A 15,468-nucleotide genomic window follows, 5' to 3' on the forward strand; every position below is an offset into this window, starting at 1 on the left:
GTGATGTGAGCGAAAAGAGGTGATCAGACTGCATCTGCATCCAACGTGTTCCGTACAGGGCTCAGGACAAACCCGTGTGGGTGCGGCGTTGGCTGCGTACCTGACCATGGATGGATCCTCGGGGGCAGATCCTTCATCCTCACGGTGCCCATTGACGCCCTTTTAGACGCAACATATCTCTTACAGCGCGAACGGGGTCCCTTTAGGCTTCAGCACAGCCCGGACGATCCCTCTGGCCGCCATGCCGTTTCAATGTATAGGGGTCAAGAGGCATTATTTGACCATGGTATTGTGACCTCTGAGAGTCATGCTGCGCACGTCCGGGGGAGGGGGGGGCAGAAGCCGGTTTCTTGTCGCTGGCGAGGCGGCATCAAGAGCATGCTTTGGATTTTGACATCACTCCGTCCTGCGTGCGTTCACATGCCGTGGTGGCTGATGCTAAGGAACGGCGGGCATGCTCAGTCAGGCACGACACCATCCCAAGGAAAAGACCAAGAGATCCGGGAGGGGTGTGTGTGTGAGATGCGCTGGCACACTATGACGTGTTTGGCCGTGCAGAACGGACGGACAGGCTGGTGCAGTGTAGCATTCGACTCCCGGCGATCTCGCTGATCGGCCAGATATGTCTGGCAACCAAAGTAAGCTCAAGTGTTTTGAACGGTAGGCCAAGCATCTTTTCACTTGGGTGAAAGTGTAGGTTTTTTGTCGTTCACCCGCTCACCAGCCAGCGGCCTCTGAGCGACCCGAAATCCCCGGTGCTCTCCTTTTCCTGCTGATGTCCAGGAAGGGCAATGTCCACCGGACAGACGCCGAAGAACGTAACAAACGACGCCCAAAGGGTTTGCTTCCCCGGTAAGAACCCGTTGGAAAAGGCAAATGCCATGCCACCGCCGCCCGCCGCCGCCGCCAACAAACTGCGAACCATCACCCTTTGCCGCCGCCAATCACAACCCCGGCCGCCCCGCGGACTGCCGGTCGCTTCTTCCGTCTGCCATACCGGCCGGGTCCAGACCTCGGCCACCATGCATTTCGCTGGGGGTCCCGAGAAACATCGCCAAACAGCCGCCAACGACAAGCCCGTCACTTCTCAATCTCACCACCTCGACGACATGGCAACCCCCCATCGTCCTTCTTGCTGGTTCTTCACCGCCAGGTCGTCGACGACGAGTCAACCGGCAGGACACACCTACTTAGCCCCCTCCCCCTGCCCCGTCAGTTGTCCCGTCTTAGCGAACCCATGCATGCGAGTTGTGAGATGGTATCCGTGCCGTCACAGAGCACACCGACGCTCATCTCCAAACCTGGACGCCAAGCCCTCCCTCTCTCAACGGGCGACAGACACAGCCCAGATACGCTGGAGTGAGCAACTGCAGCCACCCGAGTCAACCCGCCATCTGCCAAGACCATGTGCTCTGCTTCTGGGCAATTCGCCAGTCCGGCCCACGTGAAAGGGTTAGTCCCTCGACTGGCTGGCTGGCGACAGCCCAGGGGATAGATGCCAAACCGAATCGTCTAGGTGGTGCAACTACATACTATGTACACTTCCCTCAACCCCCCCCCCCACTTGTTGCCGTCTAGGAACCGCGGCAAGGGGTGAGGCCTCCAATCCATCCGCAACCGGCGCGCCGTCTGTCGCCCCCCCCCCCGAAACGGTGGCTCGCGACAAATAGCAAATGCCTGGCAGTCCAATCTCGTTTTACGAGACGAACGTTAATGTGGGAGGGGGTGAGGCGCCCGTTGCTGATTGTGGCATGCGAAGCTCCCGGACGTCCGTCTGGGCAGGAATTCGACGTGGTTCCGCCACCAGGCTCCACATGCTCGATATCAACCAGAGGACGGGAAACCAAGGAGTCCAAGCGTTATAAGCCCGTGGAAGGCGCTCTTCAGAACCGGGCGACATGCCCATGACCTTCGGAGGCATTGAGGACGAGCATCGTCAGAAAATGAAGGGGAAGATACCGCATGTCGCGGCGCTGCAGACTGTGTCCTCGTCCATCGCCAGCGCGAATGGTCGAAATGCAAGCAGCTCGGGTGCAGACGCTTCGGACGACGGAACTCGTCCGAATTGATAACGCAGTGTCACAGCGAGCAGATGCCCTGGTAGGTCCGCGAAGCGACACTCGCCTCGCTATGACGGCAGGACTGTACGTCTCCACGCCTGACTTTTGCTGTGCCACATCATGAAGTACTCTGAGGTGTGTTTCCAGTCGAGGCAGCGCCGGGAAGGTAACTCTTCTCGTGTCACAGGTACGATAACCAGGCAGGCATGGCACGCGAGATCAAATCGTCTTTGCGTGTCGGTTCATCATGTTCAGATCTACGTGATCTTCCTGCCGCGTCCAGACTCGAGTCTCGTTGACGTTGTAATCTATACTACAAGCAAATTCGCCGTTTGCTTCCCAAAGCCACCATACTTCCAGTGAGAAAGTAAAAAAAAACAAAAAAAACGCCTAGAATCCTCATTATGCAATCTACCGTTTGGCCTTTTCTCTCTGGATCTTCTTGAAGAACGCACTGCTCTCTCCCTTGGCCTTCTTGAGCTTGACCCTCTTGTTCTGCTCCATGTACGCCATATCCTGCCCGCCCGACAGGTCACCCAGCAGACCGGCTGTTCTCCGGGCAGCGGCCTTCTTCTTGCCCCTGAGCGGCGCCCGACCCATCGTGCCGCTGTGGAACAGATCGTCAATGACTTCGTCCTCGCCGCCAGCCTCGTTCTCGATGAGGACCTTTTGCAGGAGCTCTCGTCTCTCGCTCGCTGCAGCGTAGGCAAGACCGGGTGTCTTTTCAATGTTGGCCAGCTGCGTGATGACCTTGAAGGCATATCCCTGGTCGACCAAAAAGGCCTGTCTCTTCGACGAGTAGTACATCTCTTGGGTGTCCTTGGACACCAGCGAGTAGAAAAAGGCGTTGAAGCCCTCGTCGTTTCTGCGCTTCGCTCGCAGAATGCGGCCGAGACGCTGGGCCTCCTGACGACGGGAGCCGTAATGTGACGAGATCTGGATGAGGCAGGTGGCCTCCGGAAGATCGAGAGACGTGTCTCCAATCTTGGACAGGAACAGCGTGTTGACTTGCGGGTTGTGCTGGAAGTTCTGGAGAATGTTCATGCGCTCCGCCTGTCCCGTGCCGCCGAAGATGTATGCCTTCTCCAGCTTCTCGGCGTACGTCTTCAGGGCGTAGACGTTGTCCGAGAAGACAATAATCTTGTCTCCGCGTGACTCGTGGTAGTTGATGAGGTACTGGGCGGCCTGGAACTTGCGTGGGTTCATGATATACAGCAGCGCCCGTTTCCTCGCAGATGCCTTTAGGTACTCGTCGTAAAACTCCGTCGTCATGGGGCACCAGACCTCTGCGCACTGGACCTTGGCGATGTGGCCTTGCTCGGAAAGCTCCATCCAGTTGGCCTCGTACAGCTTGGGGCCGATGAGGAAGTTCAGGTCCGAAATCTTGTCATCCTCACGTAGAAGCGTGGCAGTCAGGCCGAGCTTCGAGTGTGTCTTGATCGATGACGTGACCTTCCTGAAGATGTTGGCAGGGACGACGTGCACTTCGTCGAGAAGCATCAGACCCCACTCGCGAGTCTGGAGGAAGTCCATCATCTTCTTCGCCTCGTGAGACCGCTCCCTGGTCTGGGTAACCATGGAGTACGTGGTCACAATGATGCCGGTGTTACCCGGGAAGATCCTGCCCTTGTTGTCGGAGGTGAAGGCCTCGATATCTTCGGGCTTGATGTTGGACCACTTGAGGAACTCGTTTCGCCATTGCACGACCGACATCGAGCTGGTGCAGAGTACGATCACGCCCTTCTTGACGGTGCAAGCTGCCGTGATGCCGACTAGCGTCTTTCCAGCACCGCAAGGGAGGACGATGAGACCGCTCTTGGCTCGGCCGTTACCGAACATCTTGCTCAGACTCTTTTCTTGGTACGGCCGAATCAAGGTACCCGGGCGCAGGTCGATCTCCAGGTTCGGGTTGGCCTCGTCTCTTCTGAAATCGTACTCCTCCAGCACCGGATACTCTAGCTCCAGGCATCGCTTCTGGACCGTCTCGACCGCCTCGTCCGAGATTTCGAAAGCGTGGGTGATTTCCTGGTCGTCATCGTCGTCGTCGTTGAGCGCCGCGTACACCTCGCCCTCCTTGACCTCGCCCTCACGGCCCTTGGCCTTCTGCTCTTCAGCCTGGCGGACGCCCGCAGCGTTCGCCGTGCCTGGGATGACCAACGGTCCCTGCTTCGGAGCGGCGGTTGTCGTGATCTCCTCGGTGCCGTGTACCCGGAGCGGCCCGATGATGGGATCCTTCAGCAGCTTCTGCAGAATGACGGGGTCCGTACTCTCGACGAAGTACTTGGTGTTCTTGAGTACCAGCTTCACCTTGCCAAAGCTTTGTGTGCAACCTTCGATGAATTTGCGAATGCTGTCGGGCAAGGGCATCTTTAGGAACCGGTCGAGTGTGTTGATGATGTCCTGGGGCGACAATCCCACCGATACCGCAGCATACAGGCTGTGCGTCGTGAGTGCATATTCGTGGACGAAGGACGGGCGAGAGATCGGCTCGGCGATGGTGATGAGGAAGTCTTGCGCCTGCTCGGCAAGCGGGTTGAAGCTTTCGAGGAAGATGCGTCCCTTGGCCGGGTCGATCCAAAGCGGACGGTTCTGGTAATCGGGCTTGAGCGCCAGGAAAGAGAAGTCGCGCTTCTTCTTGAAGAGCCCCGACATGGAATCGTTCGTCTTGGGTCTGTCGAGGTAGGCCTCGACCGAGAACTTGTCGACGTTCTTCTCGAGGTTCTCATCTTCGGACTCGCTCACAGGATCCACCACCGAGGATTCATTATCGCTAGCGATGCTCCTCGGAGTGGCTCCTCCTGGCGTCGACACCACGGAGCCCTTTCCTGCCTTGATGCTGCCGGTGACGGCCCCTTGAGCCTTCCGTTTCGGTGGCATCGTGGCAAGAGTGTGGCTTTGGTGAGAGGTGAAGTTGAACGGCGGACGGGGGGGCTTTGGAGAGGCGAAGGATGTAGTGCAGGCGGCGGCGGCTGCAGGTCGTTGAAATGCCTACCTAGCGATAGGTACCTTGGATAGGTAAGCAGAGAGCGCAGTCGGAGTTAAAGTTTCGTCGGTAGGTACATCTTTGTGACAGGGGCTGTAGTTTTTGTCACTGGCAGTCGGCTTAGTGGGTCTACTCACAGGGATACAGTTCAAATTCAGCGACTTCGCGGGGTGCGCAGCGGGAGGGAGGCACTGGAACAGCGATTCCAGACCCCGCCAAAATTTATCAGCAATCGCCGGCTCTTCAACAAGGCACCGTAGAAAGGTTCTTTGCCTGATTTCGAGTTGACCGACCGCCTTGGACAACGGAATCAGTCCCCTCCAGCCCCATCCGAGCAACCCAACCTGGCTGTCTGCCCATTCACTTCGCCGACGCCACACCACGCAGGACATTCACCATGTGGTAAGCTGCTTCCATGTCAAGGGCCAGACCGACAGCTAGCTGACAGACGACCACAGCAAGCACATTCTCAACGCCCAAGTCGCGATCCGGTCGCCTTGCTGTACGTCGAGCCCGTCGCTTGCTCGCTGAATGCGCGCCCCCATCTCTAACGGAAAGTACCGCAGGCAAGAAATGGTTCGACTGCGCCGATTGTCACCATGAGCAGGAGAAGCACCCCCTGATGCAGAGCGTCGAGATGGTCTTCGCCTGCAAGAAGTGCAAAAAGTGCTTCCGCAAAGATGCCGCCGAGTTCGAGGAGTCTGACGAGTACTGCCCACACTGCGACAACCACTTCGTCATCGAAGCCAAGACGCCCAAGGCTGCCATCTCCGTCGAGGGCGAGGACGCACGCAAGGACAGCCGGATGATCAAGGACGAGCGTGTCCGGCAGATTGCCGGGCGATCAATATTCGACCCGACCGACGACGCGGACAAGCTCGGTTAAATGTTTTTTGGTGGATGTCTTTTTTGCGGTTGGATTACGAACATGAGTGTGGCAGCAAGCGATTTCAAGGACACAGTCTTTGTAGATTCCCCGCGACGTCCAAGTCTAAAGGTGGTAATACAATGGTATTTGGTCATATACCTTCTTCATCAGTGTCGTCTATCCGCGAGCCGCAACGCCTCGGTCTCGTCATCCCCTTACTCATCACCCTCGCCCGAGTCCGGGCCTCTCGTAAGGATCGCCGCGCTTCCGGTGCCTGGCGTGCGGCCAGTCTTCTTCTTCGCCGCCTCCTCTTGCTTCTCCTGCTCAATGTTCTTGACGTAGTTCTCAATCTCCTCCACGGGAAGCATCTCGATCGTCTTGCCAGGCGCCATCAGCGCGATCTCGATGTTCTTGGCCCCCGTCTGGACAACCTCGAGAAGGGACTTGATGGCAAGCCGAATGGTGGCCTCTCTGTCCATGTCCTCCTTGTAGTTGCGTTCGAGGAACTCGCGAACGGTCTTGCTGGAACGGCCGATGGCGTTGGCTTTCCTGCGAAGGGGGGTCAGCTAGTGCCTTCGTTGCGTTGCACGTCATGCTCGGGTTCGTACCATGCCGAGTAGATGCCCGAGGGCTCAGTCTGGTAGAGGCGGGGGACCTTGCTGCCGCTGTCGAAGCCGACAATCAAGGTGCTGATGCCGAAGGGGCGGACACCACCGCTCTGTGTGTACCGTTGCTGAACACCGGCAACGTACTTGGTCATGTACTCGATGGAGGCGGGGTCTTCGACCGTCAGACGGTGGGACTGCGCCTCTAACCGCGCCTTGTCGACGAGGATACGGGCATCGGCGTTCAGGCCGGCGAACGCGAGGCAGACGTGGGTGTCGAGGAGTTGAATCTTGGACGGGGTGATTCGGGTATCTTGCAGCTTCATGGCTGATCGCTTTTCGCATCCGAGAACGACGACATCCGAGCCCTTGACGCCGACCGCACACGTTCCTATGTCATTGGTGAGCCGGGATGGTACGCCCTTGATTGCGGCGGGCAAGCAGCATTACCTCGCTTGACGGCTTCGCCAGCGTACTCGACCTGGAAGACGTGTCCATCGGGACTGCGGAAATTAGCTGGGCGTCGTGTGGTACATCCAGGGCAAGGGCGATCCTAACGAACCTGAAGACTGTTTGCGGCGGCGTGTTAGCTTGGGCCAGTGGAGTTGCGGGTGGGTGGGAGAGGAGGGGTTCATACCGGACAGCGCTCTGTCGTATCCTGAAGCCATTGTTACTGATGGGAGGTCTGGTTAACCGGAAATGTGCGTGGTGTCGGGTTGCGTTGGCGACTTGTTGGATGGTGTAGGACAATCGCCGTGGATGAAGGGGTGCGGTAGTCGGTGGAGGATGATGGAGTGCAGTAGGTAATGGAATGGAGGCAGGCTGCAGGTCTGACGAAGCTTCGGTACCTGCTGGCGTGGGAAAGGCTGAAAAGCTCCAGGAGCTCCCGCGCAGCCCGGTGAAAGTCCGGGTAATGTGCCTTCCTGGAGCTTGGAGGACCGCTGGGCCCGTGCCATCATATGGTCCAAGCGCCACTTGCCCTCAGCAGCATACCTTACATCGATATCATCAGTAGTGCATCCAACACTCATTACACATGTACCTACGATCCACTGCATATCATGAAATGGCAACCCGTTTGGGGTGCTGGATCTCTATTTAACCATTTCATTTGGGTTCGGTATGCGGCATTGTACAATGCAGCCTTTCCGACAGCAAGACATAATACAGTGTTGTCAACTGTCTCTGACTACCATGACCTGTTCGACAGGACTTGATCCAAGACTCATTCATTCCCATTATGACGATTGAGCGGGCAGAGGCAGAGCTCATCAAATGTGTACCGCAAGCCACCCGCTGCCGAAGTGCAATGCGCCTGCGCCAAAACCACCGCACCTATCCTATCATCACCGTGTGAGGGTTTTCGAGGTTCGTGTTGCGTGCCCATCGTTCCTGTGCATATACCCAGCAAAGACGAAATCGGAGCCGGCTCCGTTCAACCCCTTCCAATATCGGCCCACGATCGACTCTGGATGACATTGGCGATGTCTTGTCCCTTCGACCTCAACCGAAGCTTGAAATTCTCGCACCACATGATCTCCAGCTCGCCATCCCTCGAAGACGCGTTGATTTCCCGGTAATACTCCAAGGCCACGGCGAGAGGCGCCGCCAGCAGGTCGGGCTGAACGCTCGTCGACAGCGCAAAGTCCAGCGCCCGGCATATTCTCGAGGCAAAGTCCCGCCGTTGCTGGTACCTGGCCAAGTTGATCTGCAAATTCGGCGGCAGGTCGGGGTACATGTGGGGGAAGTCCTCAATCACGGGCTGGAAGATGGTGTGGTGCAGGGTTTCGATGCATCGATGAAGGAGCAGCAACGCCATCCAGTGGTACAAGAACGTCACCGAAGAAATCCCGTCCCTGAAGGCAACGCTATCGGAAAATGGGATCTGTTGCGCGTCTGGATCGTCTGGGTCTTCTATCCAGTATGCGTACGGGTGTTCGGCCGTGGGGGCCCGGGCAAAGAACTCCCACTCCTCGAGCCTCCTTTCCAGCTGCAAGCAGCCCTCCAACAGCTCTTGGGCCTTCAACCGTCGCTGCAGCGTTGCGGTAAATGGTGTCGTTCGGTCGGCTCGAGCCAAGATGCCCGGCAAGATGGCGATGATGTCGAAAAGCCTGTCCAGGGGAGTCTTGGGATGCAGCTCCCACGGGACAGTGCACCATTCGATGGATGACAGGAACGTTGCCTTTCTATGCAGAAGAGCGAGGGTGATCTTACCGATAGGTTAGCTACCAACTGCCCGCAATCGTACGTAGACTCTACTTACAGCGCTGCTCCTATACACTCTGACGAAGAAGTGGTGAGTGGGAAACTGGCGGAAATGGGCAGGGCCCAGTTTCTTGACAACGTCCAGGTGCTCCTGGGGAACGCCCCAAGGGGTGATACCGTTCATCACCAGAGACGATGTGTTTTGCTACAAACCGTTAGCGGACTTGTCTGTCTGAGGGGAGACTAACTGGCTGCGAACCTCGAACAGAAAGGCGCAGATTCCCTCGGGGGCACCGTTATCGCTGCCCGTGGGCAGAAGGCTGACCATGGTATGCGCCGCCAAGTCCATGTTGCTGCCGCTGTCCCAGGTTTCGACGTCGACCGGCGAGTAATCTGGCAAGGCCACCCGAAACTTGACCTGGCCCTGCCCCTCGGGCGTCCTCGCGACGCTCTGCAGCCTGGTGTGCAAAGCCGCGATCTGCACCGCATACACGACATCGTTGTCGGACAACAACACCAAATCGTCCCAGGCTGGCGTCAGAGGCTCTGTCGGTGTCAAGCGCGGCGGGGTATCTTCAGCATGATGTCCCCCTCCGCTCCTCCTCGAGGACGACTGCACCTGGCGCGGCGGATGAGACGAGCAGCGGCCGGCGTCGTCTATGGTTGCGGTGATGAAGACCATTTCCCGCTCGTACCCAGCGCACTCGCGGCCGCTGTCGATGCATTTTCGGCAGAATGGGCGTTCGTTGTCGCACTAGGTTTGAGTCATAAGCTGCGAACCGTTCTCAGCCGCAAGGACCCGGGAGGCTTGCTTACCTTGACTCTCCGAGCCCTACACGTCTCACACCCCTTATACTTCCCGCGGACTCCAACCATGTTGATGGCACACACGTTCGGTTATAGATATGGTGCAAAAGATCAGTGGCCATTGTTCGGCTTGGATGGTCAAGACGAACAAGGGACCGGGGGGAGACAAGCGCCCACGCTGATATATATCATATCAAGAGCCGCAGGGGGTGGCATCGAACGGCCCTCCCCCTCCAGCCAAAGAGCGCGGAGCGGTAGCTAACTACGTGGGCCAGTTTCGATAGCTGTGGGGGGAGGGCCCTTGGGCACACGCATAGCCTCGCGGGAGCCAGTTGATGGTGTACTGCAGCCCTACTACCGAGGGTGGGCTACGACAAGGTATGATAGGCACGCCCAATGGACAAGGAACTCAGGATCTCGGGACAGCCTGGACGAATAGGGCGGCTGCGGCTGCGGCATGCACCAGGCCGCTCCGAGACGATCAACCCATGCCTCCCTCCGCCATAGTCTCGGACGGTGCACGGGTAGATTTACTGCCGGCGAGGGCGGCCCCGATGCGATGCAGTGCGTGGATCAGAATGTTTTCCCTTTCCACTTGGATTATTGGAATCTAGGCGAAATCTGGGCATTGCTTTTCCCGCAGACATGTGCAGTAGAAAGGCGGCGGGTGAGACAGCCTGGAAGAGGAAAGTGGACGTAGTGAGCCACCCGTTTGTCCATTCGCGTGTGCCTATCTAGGTATGCGGCATGGGATGCCTCGGCCATTCAGAGCCACCGCCGCGGCGCGGCTTGCAACGACCGAAGCAGACTATCGATCGAGCGTCATCAAAAAAGGAAGTGTGAACGACCTCATATCCCTCCATCCCTCGTCCTCTCGTGCCCCCCGGACGCGGACGGGCAATGTGCACGTTCCAGGTATGGCTCCGTAGGGCTGCATGCCGTACCAGACCGAGGGCAGGGGTTCGTCTCGGAAGCCCCACGGGGTGAGAGCGAATACCGGCCCCGGATTGGCTGCATCTGAGCTGACGTCGGTGCGGCCGTCGAGTGCCGCGTTAGTAAAGGAGCGAATGGGAGCGCAGCAAGTGAGATTCTTACCAGGGCTGCCAGGGCGCCACAGGCAACCGGTCAGCCAAACGGCGCGGAAAGCCCGTGTGGACCAGGGGGAGGGGGGGGAGCCGCCGAGAGACATGCACCATGGAGACAAGGGGACTAGAGGGGAGGATGGTGGGGATTTGACGAACATCCAAGAGACGGACTCTGATGATCACACCGCGACCACCGAACCGGGAGTCGGTGACACGGCGATGTCATTGGGAGTTGAATATTTGCCCTTCTTGGAACGCGGGGGGGCTGGGACGTATCGCGACCAATCGATTTGCTTTGGGTCCTTTGCTTCTTTTGCACATCACCCGTCCTTTGCATGTCAACTTTGTCTTGGGAACCATTCAGGGTAAGATCGAGTCACCGGTTCCAAGGCCGCGGGGGGGGGAGGGGGTGCTGACTCAAGTCTGCGGGACCAGCATGTCTCGCCTGTCTAATGTACGAACCAAGCTGCTGCGGCTGAGAGGCGGTCCGGGGTCGTATCGCTCATAGCATTACGTTTTCGTCACAACGGCAGGCGTAAGAGGGAGATCTGACACTTCGGTGGGATGTTGAGGGAGGGTTGAGGGTGAGAGTGAAGGTGAGAGTGAAGGTGAGAGTGAGAGTGAGAAATGAGATAAACAAGACAGGTGGCAGCATGGCATGTGTTCATTGTTGGTGTTCCAGAATACACAATCCGATTCTCCTAGTATGTTGCCTCGCTTTGCCGAGGTTTGTTTGCTCTTCCTCCCCTCTCCCAGATGCACCAAAATCTCAAGATATGTCCCGATCAGGAAACAATGTTTTTTCCTCCAGCACAGCTTCCGTTGGGGCTGGGGAAATGCCGTTGGTTTACAAAAAAACAAAAAAACAAAAGGGACTTTCTCCCTCTCTCTCTATCTATCTCTCTCTCTCACTTACAAAGCAACTAACTGCTTTTATCCTCGAATAGTGCGTTGCATGGGGAAGGCAAACGGGTTACCCACCCGGCAGGTGTGACGTGAGAACGGGACAGATGCCTGGGTCGGTCACACGAGTCTAGAGCCTTTCTCGCCCGCAGTTTTGCTTACAAGATGGTCGGCCGGACTCACACCCAACGGCTAGGGCTACTTCCTCCGCTGCGTCATGTGGGGGGCCATTGTTCCTTGGCGATTGCTCAGACGTATTTGTAAGGGTTCATGATGCCATTCTAATTGGACCGACGTTAGCATTCCTTCAAGGCTCCAGGCAAGGACTGACGATGAATCCATGAAGTGAGAGCAAGGTCCACGATGTGGGGGCTGCATGGTGATGAACAGTATGACGCAGCAGTGAGGCGAAAGTGAGAGAGTTTGGGGGGGGCGGTGGAGGGGGTAAGCCGGCAGAGTGAAAGTAAGATGACCAGGGGAAGAGGGAGGGAAGAATGGGGGAAGAGGAAAGAAGGGCGACGACGACGGTGGGAAACACGTACCGGGTCGTAGAGATTCTTAATCTGCTTCATAAGCCCGACCATGGTTTCGTTACGGCTGTAGCCAATGAAGCTCTTCTTGGCCACGCCCAGGCCATGCTCGGCGCTGATGCTGCCTTGACGCTCCTGGATCCACTCGTACACAAAGGGCTCGAGGACCTTCTCGATGCGCTTGTCGTACCGTCTGACGGCGACGTTGAGGTGCAGGTTCGAGTCGCCCATGTGGCCGTAGCCGACGACGCCGACGGCGGGGAACTCGTCCGTGTCTCCGACGAGGCCTGCCTCCTCCATCTTGGCCTTGGTGTCGTCGACGAGCTTGTAGAGGTCCTTGAGCGGGATCGACACGTCGTACTTGTACGTGCCGCCCCAGTGGCCCAGGCACTCGGGGATGCCCTCGCGCCAGCCCCAGAGGGCCTTGCTCTGCGTCTCGTCCTGGGCGAGCACGCCGTCCGAGACGATCTCGTTGGACATGACGTCCTCAAGGAAGGCCTCGAGCTTCTCGTAGTCGTGGTCGCCGTTGGAGCCGCTCGTCTCGACGAGGCAGTAGAACGGGTGCTCGTCCTCGAGGGGCCGCTTGTTCTGGCGCACGGCGTGGACGAGGTCCTGGCTGCGGGCGTCCATGAGCTCGAACGCCGATAGGATCTCGCCGAGCTGGCCCTTGGCGGCCTTAAAGGCCTGCTGGGCCTTTTCGTACGACTCGAGGCCGAAGAAGGCGACGTTGACGGCCTTGGAGCGCTGCGGGCAGATGATGGAGACCTTTGTGATGATGCCGATGGTGCCCTCGCCGCCGATGAAGAGCTGCTTGAGGTCGTAGCCCGTGTTGTTCTTGCGCAGCGTGCAGAGGTCGTCGACGACGGTGCCGTCCGGCAGCACGGCCTCGAGCCCCAGCACGTTGCCGTGCAGGCTACCGTACCGGAGCAGGCGCAGACCCCCGGCGTTCGTGGCGACGTTGCCGCCGACGTGGCACGAGCCCTTGGCGCCCAGGTCCAGCGGGAAGATGTAGCCCTTCTCGGCCAGGTAGCGGTCGGCGACCTCGAGGATGACGCCAGCGTCGACGACGAGAGTGCCGCTGACGTCGTCGAACGAGTGGATGCGGCTCATGCGGCTCATGTTGATGATGATCTCGTCAAAGACGGGCACGGAACCGCCGACGAGGCCCGTGTTGCCGCCCTGGGGCACGACGGCGAGCTTCTGCTCGTTGCAGTACGCGAGGATCTTGCTGACCTCGTCGGTGGACGCGGGCTTGAGGACCAAGCGAGACTGGCCGCGGTACTTGCGCAGCCAGTCCTCGTTGAAGGCGGCGATGTCGTCCGTCGCGTCGGCCGTGACACCGTCGATGACGCCCGAGGGGCCCAGGAGGTCCTTGAAGTAGGCGGCGTGGGCGTCGGTGACCTCGGCGAAGCGGGAGTCCCGCTTGATGTCCGGGTACGCCGCAGATGTAAGCTTGATCTCCTTGAGGCCGTCGGCCTTGGAGGGTCTCACGACGGTGGTCGTAATATAACGGGCGGCGGCGGCGGCGGCGGCCGGGGCCGAGACTGGCCGCAAAGCATGCCGTCCACCGGCGCTCAGGAGTGATTGCCTCCGCGCCGCGTTCCGGAGGAGGGGCTGGATTCTTGATCTAGAGGCCATTGTGACTGGTGCGTATGTCTTGAACAAGGGAGGACGGAAGAGAAAAAGGACGAGACGCCGGCTCAACTGGGTGGTGGACCTGTTTTCACTTTTTTTTCCCCTTCTCTCTCTCTCTCATAGAGGTCCCAGCAGTCTGATGCAGATGTTTTCGGAGGTGCGAGGTTCACAAAATACTTGAATGAGCCAACAGGCCCCCCCGATTTCGGCTTTAAGGCAGCAACCCCCCTGTAGCATTCTCGCCCGTGCCAACAGCTGGGGCGCAATCGGTCACCCAGTGGCGCAATGAAGCCTGCTGAACCGCCTGTAGCTTCGGCGGCCACAGTCATCGACATCGCTCGGCGAAAAAAAATCTTTTGCCGTCGGCAATACTTCAGTTTCGCCGAACGGTGGGTCCACTTGTCGAATCTCCAATCCATTCATTCATCCAACATTAGCATTTCACAATTCGCAAGATTGACCAGACACTTGGTTATCGATAATGGCTGGCTCTGAAAGCCGGATTGTCAGTGACAGGAAACCGATCAAATAAGCTCATATTTGAAGCTCATCGGACGATGTAAACAGTGCACATGTTCTCATCTGGCTTTCCTTCGAGGTGTGCTTAGTCATCAAAACATAGACCCGTTCTTCAGTTCATCAGTCTCATGATGGATGTCTATGTACTCGTCAACCGGACGAACAGCTTGGGGGTCTGAAACTCGATGCAACAGCTATTCTCCCCAAAACGCATCTCGTCGTTGCTTCTTTTCCTACGGGTAGACTGTTGCCGTGGTCAACAATGAGCGTGACACGACCGAAAGACTGAAAACCGGCAGATGGCAGCATCTCCGTAGCAACTGTCAAGACACAAACACAGAAAAGGATGAATCTCCAGGCTCAGTCCTTGCTGGATGACATCCACCAAGACACACTCCTGCATGTCGAGTTCCGAGAGCAGGGGGCTGTGTGTCTCACCCTGTCAGATTCATTGTGCATTGAGCATCGTTCTTTTTCACTCTGGGCGTCGTTTGCGATACCAGACAACCTGAAAGCCAGGTGTCAGAGAGAGAGGACACATGGTCCTTCTCAACAGACCCGACTCTCTCGGCCAATGTTCTCGTGGTGTTTGGTCTCGGTTTTGCGGCTGTAAATTCCTCCCATGTTTGGGACGCAGTCCGACCTCGTCACTCTTCATCTCACCCCCGTTGTCTCGGCCAGGACCGGCAAAAATGTCGCAATCCGGCCGGGACACAGGTCGGGTCGAAGATCCTGTCTTGCGCCTGGTTCGTGAGGGGTCGCAGACGACAATTCCGACGAGACTTTAGGCCGGCGGCCACTGAGTTCCAAGCTACGAAACTGAAATACTTGGATTCGGGCGGAGCGTCCCTGGTCAGTCTCCGTCCAATGTCTTGACGCCGCCCTCGTTAGAGTTGCCAGAGTTGCATTCATGCACATCTCGGCCGTCGTCCACTCACAAAGAGCCGTCACGACGTCAGTTCCGGGGCGGGTGACGGGTGATGTGCAGGATAGACACATGGTGGACATGCCATCAGACTCCAGTGGAATTTAGTCTGTAACGGCCGCCGTTCCCAGTTCGGGAGTGGCTGACGGGAGGAGCATTCCAAAAGTCTAGAAGCCCGGAGCAGCCTAGTGTCTGGGATGGCCAGCGAAGATATCCAGGCTAACGGCATAAGACAGGTCCAGCAAGTCTCCTCCTTTCCTCTTGTAACTGACTTATCCGCGACGACGAAGACATGACATGCCCATTTGGGAACCACGGCCGCCACGGCATCCTTGGGGATCCC

At 57.9% G+C, this 15,468-nt stretch overlaps 5 protein-coding genes across 5 annotated transcripts; 1 reads left to right on the top strand and 4 right to left on the bottom strand.

Moving 5' to 3' along the window:
- Window positions 1–2,471: 2,471 nt before the first annotated feature.
- On the bottom strand, window positions 2,472–4,937 carry CH63R_02963 (DNA repair helicase rad25; the record flags this gene model as incomplete). Its single annotated transcript, XM_018297938.1, has 1 exon — window positions 2,472–4,937. One exon carries the CDS (start codon window positions 4,935–4,937, stop codon window positions 2,472–2,474), a length of 2,466 nt encoding a protein of 821 aa, XP_018162754.1.
- A 503-nt stretch (window positions 4,938–5,440) lies between these two features.
- CH63R_02964 (CHY zinc finger) lies at window positions 5,441–5,929 on the top strand (the record flags this gene model as incomplete). Its single annotated transcript, XM_018297939.1, has 3 exons — window positions 5,441–5,445; window positions 5,502–5,545; window positions 5,610–5,929. The coding sequence occupies 3 exons, from the start codon at window positions 5,441–5,443 to the stop codon at window positions 5,927–5,929; spliced, it is 369 nt and encodes a 122-aa protein (XP_018162755.1).
- Window positions 5,930–6,126: 197 nt separating this feature from the next.
- Window positions 6,127–7,184, bottom strand: CH63R_02965 (Proteasome subunit alpha type; the record flags this gene model as incomplete). Its single annotated transcript, XM_018297940.1, has 4 exons — window positions 6,127–6,460; window positions 6,520–6,907; window positions 6,967–7,032; window positions 7,154–7,184. 4 exons carry the CDS (start codon window positions 7,182–7,184, stop codon window positions 6,127–6,129), a joined length of 819 nt encoding a protein of 272 aa, XP_018162756.1.
- A 767-nt stretch (window positions 7,185–7,951) lies between these two features.
- Window positions 7,952–9,597, bottom strand: CH63R_02966 (C6 zinc finger domain protein; the record flags this gene model as incomplete). Its single annotated transcript, XM_018297941.1, has 4 exons — window positions 7,952–8,725; window positions 8,780–8,926; window positions 8,981–9,475; window positions 9,538–9,597. The coding sequence occupies 4 exons, from the start codon at window positions 9,595–9,597 to the stop codon at window positions 7,952–7,954; spliced, it is 1,476 nt and encodes a 491-aa protein (XP_018162757.1).
- Window positions 9,598–11,764: 2,167 nt separating this feature from the next.
- Window positions 11,765–13,684, bottom strand: CH63R_02967 (FAD linked oxidase; the record flags this gene model as incomplete). The annotated part of the gene is made up of 2 exons (XM_018297942.1): window positions 11,765–11,797; window positions 12,059–13,684. 2 exons carry the CDS (start codon window positions 13,682–13,684, stop codon window positions 11,765–11,767), a joined length of 1,659 nt encoding a protein of 552 aa, XP_018162758.1.
- Window positions 13,685–15,468: the final 1,784 nt, after the last annotated feature.

This window comes from Colletotrichum higginsianum, chromosome 2 (genome assembly GCF_001672515.1).
Source record: "Colletotrichum higginsianum IMI 349063 chromosome 2, whole genome shotgun sequence".
Lineage (NCBI taxonomy): Eukaryota > Fungi > Ascomycota > Sordariomycetes > Glomerellales > Glomerellaceae > Colletotrichum > Colletotrichum higginsianum.